Source organism: Vanessa tameamea, chromosome 6 (assembly GCF_037043105.1).
Source record: "Vanessa tameamea isolate UH-Manoa-2023 chromosome 6, ilVanTame1 primary haplotype, whole genome shotgun sequence".
NCBI lineage: Eukaryota > Metazoa > Arthropoda > Insecta > Lepidoptera > Nymphalidae > Vanessa > Vanessa tameamea.
The window spans coordinates 89,623-101,817 of NC_087314.1; the positions used below are offsets into that span (position 1 = coordinate 89,623).

At 32.2% G+C, this 12,195-nt stretch overlaps 2 protein-coding genes across 2 annotated transcripts in view; both read right to left on the bottom strand.

The window, feature by feature from the left end:
* The window catches only part of LOC113393390 (uncharacterized), an 80,805-nt gene extending 74,813 nt beyond the window's left edge, over nt 1-5,992 (bottom strand). The window contains exon 1 of the mRNA XM_026630244.2: nt 5,462-5,992. Within this exon, the coding sequence (XP_026486029.2) occupies nt 5,462-5,648 (187 nt within the window). The 5' untranslated portion in view covers nt 5,649-5,992. The remainder of the gene's footprint in view (nt 1-5,461) is intronic.
* An 847-nt stretch (nt 5,993-6,839) lies between these two features.
* On the bottom strand, nt 6,840-8,217 carry LOC113393402 (THAP domain-containing protein 2-like). Its single transcript, XM_026630276.2, has 3 exons — nt 7,893-8,217; nt 7,570-7,750; nt 6,840-7,199 (listed from the first exon to the last, which is right to left on the bottom strand). The coding sequence occupies exons 1-3, from the start codon at nt 7,970-7,972 to the stop codon at nt 6,954-6,956; spliced, it is 507 nt and encodes a 168-aa protein (XP_026486061.2). The 5' UTR covers nt 7,973-8,217; the 3' UTR covers nt 6,840-6,953.
* Between the last annotated feature and the right edge of the window lie 3,978 nt (nt 8,218-12,195).

The window sequence follows — 12,195 nt, forward strand, 5'->3', positions numbered from 1 at the left end:
TTATATTTACTATTTGCAGCTGAAATGTAAACTACGACGCAACATCACTTCGGATTATTCAATAAAAAATTATCGGAATGTCTCGCAACAGATGCATCTTGCAAATCAATTTATCGCGTATAGACTATAAAATGTATTGCGCATTAGAATAAAAAACACCTATTTGGAATACATCATATAAAACGGTATCTCTTTAGCCACGAGTAAGTATATATCTATTGAACTGCTCGATGCGTCTCAGCCCTAAATACGAGACAACAGTCATTGTTACTAACAATCCATTGGACTCCGTCCAAATCAAGATTTCTTACTTTAATTTGTTGATATCCTTTTCTATTATGCTAAGTTATTTTAAAATATTGCACAGTTTGAAACAAATGACGTTTACAGTGTAATTTTGTCCTGCATAAATTAATAATATTTTCAGATACAATATTAGCGAGGCTAAAAGCACACCTGAGTTATCATGTGCTTTTGTTGTTTCTCTTGCTTAGTAGTAAAAGCAGACACCGCGAGGGACCTACGTATGTTAGGTAGCATTGTAGCCCATTTATCTTACCATTAATCTTCATTGAAGCAGCTTGGTTGTAAAAGTTGCAAATCTTCTCCTAATGAAGAAAAAAGTCCTTTGGCCAGAGATAAGACAATCACGGGTACTTTAGTTTGCAAGCAGATTTTACCATTATTTTAAGATTTAGTTTGTAATTATATTATATTTATGATAAAATTTGCGAGCACTTATGTTCAATAAAAGTGCTATATTATCAAAATTGTCGGCACGTTCGCGGCACGACGGGACATGATAATATTTTCATTGTCTGTTTGTTACGGGGAATGTTACAAAAACTTGATTATGATTCTTCATGAATCACGGAGCCCGGCCGACAGATGATGCTCATGTAGATGTCGGACGGTTATTTTTTCGGTTTTTGCCTGCTTTATTTCCCCTTCAAACTGTTTAAGTGTAAAATGACCTTTCAAATCTAAAGATTCGTTTTTAATTATTTATCTTTTTTAAATAGGAATACCGAGAACTTGTTCTGTGCTTCAGTTCAATGTTTTTTAAATATTATATACTTATTGGGAAAAAGCATATTAATATACCTACAACGCGACTTTAATTAATTAACTTAAGACAAGATGGATGTGTCTGTATCGTAGATCCCAAACGGATGAACTGATTTTGATTGTTTTTTTTTCGTTTGAAAGCTGACTTGTTCGTGAGTGTTTTACTGAGCTACGAATAAAAAATCTGTTTAGCGGTTTTAAGATCAATATTGTTACATTTGTTCGTAGTGCTATAAATAAATAAAAAACGTTAAGCTCATTTTCTTTAACAAAACATGTCTCCTGATGCTGTATCATCATCTACAATCAGCAGGAAACGCAGCTCTTCATCGGATCTCAGCAAAGATACCGCGTTTGAGCGGATTGAAATGGATTCAATGGATCTGCTATAGTCGTATACATACATACATTTAAAAATGTTACTTGAGTATTATATTATTACAAAAACATCTTTTGAGAACAATATAATGTAGACAATATAAAGGTAGACGTTCAAGTGATACTTTTTGTATATTATGGTACTAATATCTATATTTTAATGTCTGTGTTTTTCTAGTTGAGGATATTTAGGAATATATAATATTTTTTATTCATTTCACATACAGTTATTTTATCATCAAAATAAGTTTCTATTCTCGACAACATGATATTTCCCCTTTAATTCAATCATTTACGACACAAAATTATTAAGCGAAGAATTTAATTTTCTTAAATGAAAATTTACACTTTTTCAAAATATATATGCAATATAATGACAAAAACACAATGTTTTTAATTTGCCATCTACAGTAGACACTGAATATCCCTGAAGTCAGTCACAAAATAAATATACTAGTTTCCTATCCCAAAGCCACAATATAATATGTTTAATGTATTTTGGTGTAGTCAGTGACAACAAAAGACATTAAAAATCAATATATATATATATATGCCATTGTGTTAAATGACAATTTAATATCTGAACGTTTAACAATTATTGCTGTGAATTTAAATAATTGCTTTATTAATTACATACGTTTAACATTTAGTGATGCAATTAATTAATCTCATTAATTAAACAATACCGTTAATTGTAAGCTATACTTTCTTCGGTCTATGGAACGAATGTTCAAAGTTGACGTTCCAAGGTTAGTCCCTTTTCATGAAACATCACACAACAATGGCTGACTGATGAACGCTTACGAAACTCCCAAAGTAAATAATACAATGGCTCAGGTGACCAAGGTTTCCATTGATGACAACGTTTTAACTTTTTCTGTAGTTTAAAAAAAATGCGCAGTTAATATCGATAATCAGAAATGTTAGATAAACGAATACAACTTGAATAAATTATACGTTTTAAAAAGGAAAACACGCGTGTCACTGTAACGTATGGGCCTCATCAGTGCGAAGTTAATGAGCTTAAACTCGAGAGTTTTACTTCTATGAATAGCTCAGTAACACTTCTTAGTTTAGCAGCCTCAAATGTATTTATTAAATATTTATGTATTATGGATTATTGAGGTATTTTAAGCGAAGGTTTTTTTTGATAAATCTACATTTCTGATAGATTTATATACAATTGAATCCTGTGGTAGTCGATCTTACGCGCTTTTATCTACGTGAAAAGAGAGTAAATGATAAACTACCAAAGGCGGGTCAGTGCAATACACAATATAGTATCATCACACGAATTCTAAATTTCTAATTGCTTTACTTCGTGGTTGGGCTAAGCGCACGCCTATCTGAGGTTGACGGTGAGTGAGTTTTCTAACGCTAACCTATGAGCGGTGGTAACCACTTACCCTCAGGTGGCCTATTTACACGTCAGCCTGACTACTGTATAAAAAATACTTGCATAGATTTACATCGATAATTATAAATAGGTTTAACTCTACTTCCTGGACTAGTTAACATACTGGCTTTGATAGTTACAAGTGAAGCTAATAATAATTATACAGCTATAGAAAAAACGAACGTGTTGCAATAAGAGTATTTATTAAAAACGACATTGTTAGCTTTGACGAGAATTCCACGACGATGGCGGTGAAACATAATAATTATTTGCCTAAAATATAATTTTAAATACTGAAAACATGTGTGGCCAAAACGCATTACAATTGCATTGATCTTGAACATACACACACAACAATAACGCGAAACGCCTCTCATACCGCAAACCGCAGAACATAATAAATGAGGGTAGTTACGACATGCAGGCAAAATGATGTAAATGAATTCCACATAACAATGGAATATGAAAGGTATCCGCGGAAAAACTACGATACTGCAATATAAGTCAAATGGTCTTTTTATAAAGAGCGCTACTTGCGATAAAAATAGGAAAACTTTGATCGTTGTAGATTGCAACTTAAGAACTAATTCAATCGTACAATGTACGTCAGATATGAATGTACGCCAGATATGAATGTACGCACAACGTACGCTGCGCCATAATTACACTGGTTTACAATACTTCAATTTTACACGACCGACAACTGCAGAAGGGCTTCTTCCTAGTAAGCTTACCTAACGATTCTAGTTACTGTAGAATCTGGCTCGCCTAGTTCATGCACCAGAAAGTTGACAACATTCCTATTCCATATTTTACACGCTCGACTACGCATGCATTTTAGTCAACTAATATTCCATTACATTTTAAATATAAAAATAGGCTTTGTTTCAATTAGCCTAAGGTTCATGTTTAATGGCGTCGTAAAATAGGCGTGCATTGTTCGTGGTGGCACGCAAGTGCGTTACCGGCTTTGTAATGCTAATGTTCCCACACACACGGCTACCAGTGGTTACGCAAGCAACGCGTAACTCAACTAAGGTCGGTGCTCGGAGTTTCACAGTTGAAAAACATATATTTCCACTTCCAGCTACTAATACCTGTTTTAATTATCGCACATGCCCACTTCGCTTTATTTCTTTAGCAAATAATGTACGATTAGTGAAAGTCGATGTCAGATTACTTGAAATAACGAAAGTTGCGAATCATTCCGCTTAATTTATCTTCATTTCAAATTAAAAACGTTTATATTGAAACTTGTCGACTGCACAATGCCATTGATGATTGTATTATCTAAATTATCTTCATCTGAATTATAATTTATCTTTAATTTTATGTTATTAAAATATATTTTGTCATTTATAAATCTCCTTCATGCTCTCACTAAAACTCATCGCTACGACAACTTCAACACAGTACTACACAGTACATACACAAAGTACGCAAATAATCACCTCTAGGAATGAAAAACAAAGTCGCCATGTGGCAGGCGTGGGTGTATGTTTTTTCGACAGACTAATATTTTATAGTTTTGTGAAGATTCATTGAAACAGGTGAATAACACGCACAGTTTGACGATTTCGGAGGACTTTAAACTGCGTAAAATAACTTTGTTGTTTTTCTCGGTGAATCGATGTTAACAAATTATTCAAATTATTTTTTTTTTTTATTTTTCTAAAACGTAGTTGAATTTTACATAACTATAAGAAATAAACTACGAACACGATTTGAATATTTTAATAAAGTTAGGAAAAGTAAGGAATACGTAGTAATATTGAAAATACCTAAAAACTAAATTAATAGCAACTAAGTATTCGATAATATTCGACTGTTGTTTTAATTTTATAACAAAATCGCTATTATTAAGTAATGGCCGCACATTCGAATGCAATCACGAATAACTTAATGTACCGATACGTTCGTAACATCGCAAGAAAATATGTTTTGGGACTTATTTGCACGTAACAGAACATGGAATCGAAATTGTTATTTAAGCTGCCAATTATTAACAGGTAATGGACAAAAATAGAACATCTTAAGTTTTACTGAAGCAAATTCATTAATGAAGAATATATTATATTGCAGAAAAATGTGACGTATGTGATGAGTTGAAACAACAATAATTACTTGTCAATCAAGTGCAACTAAGTTCATTAATATTGCATATCGGAGCAGTGCGCGGTATAAGCTGGATTCAGCTGGATCCAGAAACGTATCATGACATCAGTAAAATATAATTACCTTGAAATCGCTCTTCGAATTGTCAACCTACTCGTATAAAATCATCACTTGACACCTCATTAAAAGAACTCACGCAATTAAATCATCAGTGTACATATTTGGCGCTCGATAGCTATAAGTTATTATTGAATAGATTGCGCAGTGGATAGATCATCGCACGTCTTTACCGACGACCGCGGGTTCAAGACGAGGAAGTGTGTTTCATGTTTTGTGTAAATAATACATGTTGAAATCGGCGATGATAAAAAACCGTGAAGAACCTTACAAGCCGAATGATATTCTGTGACATGCTTATTCAACAACCTGCATTGTGCGGCACCACACAGTGTGGCAGAATAAACCCCATCCAATCCCTCTTGGATTTGTATTCATAGAACTCACCTGGTATAAAACTTTTGCCTTCCTTCCTCTCGCTCTGGTCCTCGGTCTTAGCTCCCGCTGCTTCTGACTCCACCGTCACCTCAGATGATCCACTGTCATCCTCACATCTCCCATCATGCACGGCCAAAAGAAAAGCGCACACACACACCAAGGTGATCCTTATAAACTCCCGCATTGTGCTAAGCATCGGTAACTAGTATGCTGACGTCTGTAAGGGCCATTTTTCAATCACTAGTCGATAACACGTATGATCCGACCTAACAGTCACATTTTCGCCGATTGCAACTTGCTACGCGTTTCCTTCAATGACATACGTGGTAGACATCAACATTGTTTAGAAAACACTCACTCGCGTATATCTATACTATCACATGCTTCGACAGACACATGCACAAATATTTCGCGACAGTATATCGATTAAAAATATTGCGAGCACGAGTTTAGAACGGAATGTTTTTCGATCGATTTTAAATTCAAATTCGGAACGCGCGACACGACAGCGTTTCGCCGCACTAGCGAAGGTACTAGCGCATTCATTGGTGGGAGTCATCCCCCACTAATGCGCGGGCGCAAGCCTTCAATGGACGCTGCAGCGCCAGCCTGCACCGCTATGAGTATATTATGATCATACGTTTCTAATGCATAATTATTGAATGACTTTGATGTTCATTTTTCATTTCGATACAACAACCAAAATGAAAGTTTTAAAATATTTAAGCAAATTTATTTTAAATTATTTATTGATATTTTAACAATATTTACATTTGAATTATAAAAGTGTAGGAACTTATAATACACATTGTAATATGATACAATAAAGTCAGTCTTCGTTGGATTGTTGGGGAATTGTTAGCATTGTAGAAAATTGAAAATTTTATGTGAACTATGAAACTATTTCATTATAAAAGGAAGGTGACAAGTACCAAAGTTTATGAACAATATTATAATGATGAATAGCCATTGTCAACTGACATCTTCACTCGAAACAGATCTTGGACATTAAGAAATGGTCCTCAATTAATCTGCCCATTTATCTGCATCAAATTAGTATTTCAGCACTTCAAGAATATACATTATTGATATTAACCAGATATATAAAAGAGCTCTTTTATACATTGTTACTTGAGACTATGGAATCACTAATAGATTTTGTGGAAAATAAAGTTTTCTTAACAACTGCAGTTCATTGTTAAGTCCTTTATATTGTAAAATAACTATTGATACAATTATGTACAAAATAAAACCTTTAAGTATATTTATTCAATGAAGACTAAAGGACTTAATATTTTAAGAAGGATTTTTTTATAATAAATTAATATTTATTTACATTACACACATTTATACAGTTAATATAAATATAAATAATAAACATTCCAGACTCCTTTAAGAGACAAAGTAAAACATAAACTTGTGTCCATATATAGTACATCCCGTGTCATGTGTAAAAGGAATAATCAGAAAGAGAGATAAGGCTCATCCATATACTTGATATTTACTTGTTTTCTGAGAGCTTGTCTTCCTTATATCTGATAAGATGCTTAATTATACACTTCATTCTTTCAAGTTTTTTCCTGAGTCTCCTTCGGCCTTGCCACATCATATGTAATCTACGTTTTCTGTTCTCAGCTATAATCTCAAGTCTGTTTACTTTAAATTTTAATTTCATGACTTCATCTGAGTCCGAAGGCTTCACATCAATTGGAAGATTTGAAAAAGTTGGCTTGGGTATTTGACAAGCCTGTAAGCAATATTGCAGTTGCGGTGTAATTCAGAGTAATTAATAACAAAAATATATATTTAAGATTCAGAAGACAGTTTCAAAGAGACATTGACACCCACACTCACTTTCCTGACTTACAATAATAATAATAATAATTTAATTCAATTTGTAACTTAAGCTTATTGTCAGAGATAAAAAATAGTTAAGTTTCTTGGAGGTCATTTTTGGTATCATCTACATTCTATACCAGTGACAGCTTTACATTTCATTCATCTTATCATTAACGATTTTAAAACATTTCCAAGTGCTTGATGTCAATTGAATTCAAAGATTGCTATTTTTTATTAACTTTGTACTTTAGACAGTTAAAAATGAAAACTTCACTTACAGAAATATTTACGCACGGGACAGCATCTACAGACAGGCGGCGCAACCCACCCTCTGTTATGTAGAAATCCTTTATATCGAAATGTTCAGAACACACTGCACTAAAGGCTGAAGCTGACCATTCATCCTCACGGTTCACAGCTATCTCCCACAGGCATCGTCGATCAGGATCACGAGGAAATCTATTAGAGAGGTTTTATATTATTAACTATAGCTGATTACTATTATGTTGAATATCCTCAAGAAAATTAGTCCAAAATGAAAAGTTGTAAAGTTACAATTGTTACAAATATAAAAATATATACAAGGTATATTATCAGAAACCTGTGAAATGTAATCCCATCTTTATTCTTAGATATTTTTGTAGATGTGTTTTTGCACATAGTGACAGCGCAGCACACCATGATATAATGTTGTTGTAACTCGTTAAGCTTAAGAAGCCTTTTAAATTAAAACAATTTTTCTATGAAATTTTATAAATTCGGTACATTTTTGTGCTTAAACACTCTTATCCAGCCACTAAAACACAATCAGTCACCAAGAAGGTGCACACCAAATAAAGAAATAATAATATCGGTGTGGTCGAGAAAACTAGTAATTGTATATTCTTCGGAAAATACAAACTATTTTTTATTTTGAATTACAACATAGAAGCAAACATGATTTGACATTGATGTTTAACTTCCTTTTTTAGGTTGACAATAACGGCACCAATTACAGTGTTTTGAGTCTATTCTAAAGCTAATTTACGGCTTCGTCAGTTATTTTTTTGTAGATAAGACATAATAATAAATAACCAGTAGGCAAGGTAGATCGTCCAAAACAGGGAATATAAGCCAGGATTCAGTAGAATCCCGTCGCGGTTTTACGCGCTTTGTAATACCACTGTCTTCATAAATATTCCCCAGTAACTGGTGCTGTTAATAAATAATAACAGTCAAAAGTCTGGCTCATGTCAACTGGAGACAGAATGATTCAGTTGTCATGAAATCCTGTTAATTAGTCAGTATCAGTAGTCCCAAAGCCGGGAACAAGTGTTTTTTTAAGTCACGATAAAACTCACTAATAATTTAAAATCTCTTGAAATTAGTACACTATAAAGTGGAATAATTTAAAGAAATCTAATATGTATTTTATATGAAGGGTATTAGTACCAAAAACAAGCATAAGTTAATTAAGATATTTTTATTGTTAGACAATAATTAATAACTTTTAATTATAGAATCCCAGAAAACGTTTTAAAATGTTTAATTACAAATTTCAAAATGGCGTGGTTCGTTTGTATGCTAAAGGATATTATAAAATTATTTTTTATGATAGGTTGTTTTAAATAGAAATATGATTAATTACTCTGTAAATAACAATTATTGAAAATAAAAAGTAACGCTGTGTTTCTTTCGCTGTTTCTTTCCAGGTCTCTTTTTGAACCGATGTATTTTTTAAGATCGGTAATTAATCAATAAGTATGTGTAATGCTTCCATATTGAAATAAAGTTTTTGACTTTGAGTTATGTAATTTAATTCCACTATAATAAATATTGTTAAAATTATATTGAGCCTGTAATCTCAACCGTACGATCAACCTCCATCTTGTCTTCTCCGCCGCACGTGACTTTCGCGAAATAGTCTGTGCTCTCTCGGCACAAATAAAAGCCACAAAAAAAAAAACATAAGAATAAATATTGGTGCCTTATTTTGTTTTATTATTGTGCCTTGTAAAAACAGTGGAAATTACATTACCTATATAATATATAATATTTTATACTAAGTGCTATTTGTTAACAGAAAAAATTAAAACTTAATTCTTTAAAAAAGTAGGTAGGATGCCACCTACTACACTATACTATCGAAAAAAATCCTTCTTATGCAAAGTACTCGTTTTTATACTAAAATTACGCAAATATTTTTAACATTGCCGATTTCTAAATTCAAATCATTAGTTAAAAAAAACCTAGCAAAAAATTTACATTCCGAAATGGTGCTTTACTTAATAATATACTTCTGTAAAATAACAATTCAAAAGTCCTTGTAAAAGCCTACTCTGGAATGAAGTATATTTTGATTTTTAGATTTCGTCTTGACGCATATTTGATCATAGGTTTAACTGCGTGAGGTGCGATAATATGTACCTATGTAATCTACCAAACTTTATATGTGGCTGATCTGCAACTTCTAAACAAAATATTTAATAATTATTCGAAAAATTTTTTTTTTCACTTGCACCCCGTCACAATCGTTTAGTTATGAATTAAATACGAAGTCTCTGCGAGAAGATATTAATTTCGAACAATGTCTACTAATTTCAAGTAATCAAAGATATTAATCTATTGGCAATTGACTACTTTTTAACTAATTTGGCAGATTTGTCCTTAATTTAAGCCTTTATCTTTACCTTCCTTGATACCTCTGTACTGCGCCGTGTTTTTTTTTACACACATGTATGTAAAAAATACATTATCAAAACCGTATAGCAATAATCCCGTTCAACAAAATGTACTTCTATATTATTAACCTGTGGATTATTCTGTACTGTTACCGTGACGATTACTCTGTGTCAGCTCAGTGGTAACTGAAGTGTGTTAATAACATGAGAGAATTTTACAAATAAATACATAATAATTAATAATTTGATAGTAAAATCTCCTTTTTTCGCTGTAACTTTGGGCGCTAAAATTATCTTTGACTGTAAAGTTCTCAATCATCAGGATGCATCATCAATTACAACCTATTAATAAAATGGCTAAAGTAAGTGTACTCTTTTAAATAATATTTCTCAAATGACCTGACAGTGGTAGGAAGAGCATACATATCAGATTGGCCTCGTAATGCTATACTATTATAATGGCAACCGATGAAGCAGACTCTCTATTCCGAAAGCAGCGTCATCGTTGAGAGTGCATTATCAAACATCGCCAAAGTTTTCACTGTACAAATCGTTTACTAATAATTAATAGCAAAGTCCACAAAAGCTATTGCAACAGCGTTCGAATATATTTTTATCAGCACTAATTAAATAATCACCCTTATTTTAGCAGCATTTATGTAATTATAGTTTTTTGAAGTGAAATAGTGTAATTTAATCAAAAAATAATTTAATTATGAAATTAATTATGGTTGGACTCATTGCAAAAGAGGAAATCTGTTGAAATGTTTATATTCAATGTAGTTATTTATTCATATATGTATGTATATACTAGACTGGGTTGTCCCCTCGTTAAAATATTATTCAGAAACTCAATACAAACTTTCATCTCCCGTGTAATTATCTTAGAAGATGCATGTTAAAAAATATTTCTTAGTATTACCAGAAATTCCCGTCAAAAATAACACCCTGTTTTTACCCTCCGGTTTAGGTTCAGTTTAGTTGTATGTCAGTCACTCATTAAAAAATGTACGAAAACGATTTATTTTATGGTTTAGTATCGTCAAAGTATTGTTAGTAAATATTTTATTAGGTTTATATTGTGTATCTATTGTGAGTCTTATTTGTACACTAGCTGTGCCCGCGACTTCGTGCGCGATGAATTGAACATAAAAGTTATTAGTCTAGCCTAAGTCACCCCTTATTACATCAGCTATCTGCCAGTGAAAGTCAAGTCAAAATCGGTCCAGCCATTGCAGAGATTAGCCGCTGTTATTTTAATATCACAAACGACACTCCAATTTTATTAAATGTATTATAGATAAGATTGTCGAGCTATAACGTATATTATTTGAATTGAAAAATGTAAGATCCCATTAAATTTTAATTCGTTTATTTTCAGTTAATTTTAATATTTTTTTTATTCCAATAAATAGAAAACTCAACAGTATTTTAATTATAATTCCATATCATACATTTTTGAATTGCAACAACAGACACCGCGTGTCAAATATTGTAAGGATATAATTCTGTCTCGTCCGTTATTTAATAGATAATTATTGCACGTCGTATATTCTACTATTACCGAGTGATGGCTTCATTATTTTTTTATTCCGTCGAAGCCGCATGGTGTGACCGAACCGCCCACATTTAGCGGCCATAATAGAGACATAAATTAAGGGGTTACGGTAAATATCATTTTATCGGCCGCTTCAAATCGTTTTAGTGATGTCGACTGCCTGGTAGTAAAATTATCGACAATTTACTTTAGACCTATTATTTTACTTGTTATGTTGTAATGTTTATGTTTAAACCAAGATCTTTTAATGTTTCGAGCAATTATTATAAAGATAATATCTTACTCAATTGTTCAGTGTGTTGATGGTTAAAAAAAAAAAAAATCCCGCTGAGTTTCTTTCGCCGGTTCTTCTCAGGTCCGAGGTGCTAAATTCCGAACCGGTGGTAGATTTTTGACATTCAATAAGCAAGTGTAAACACTTCTATATTGAATAAAGATTTTTGACTTTGACTTTGACTTTGAAGTGTTCATCGCACACATTAAGGAATATAATAAGTAGATAGGTTGGAAATTTGATAAATTAAATTAAAGCGATGGACGCAATCTCCTTATATCATGTATAAATAAATCTATACAAATATAAATCGGTTTCCATAATTACATTTATTAAGTTTAATTTCAAGCGAATTAAAAAAAGCGCAGAATATTTATCTCAAATACGATTTTTTTTATCGCTGTATATTTAA

Excerpts from the sequence above, each read along its gene's own strand:
- LOC113393402 (XM_026630276.2), bottom strand. The coding sequence starts at position 7,972 with ATGGTGTGCTGCGCTGTCACTATGTGCAAAAACACATCTACAAAAATA. Across the intron at positions 7,751-7,892 it reads GATGGGATTACATTTCACAG|ATTTCCTCGTGATCCTGATC; the intron begins GTTTCTGATAAT and ends CCTCTCTAATAG. Across the intron at positions 7,200-7,569 it reads TCCCGTGCGTAAATATTTCT|GCTTGTCAAATACCCAAGCC; the intron begins GTAAGTGAAGTT and ends TATTGCTTACAG.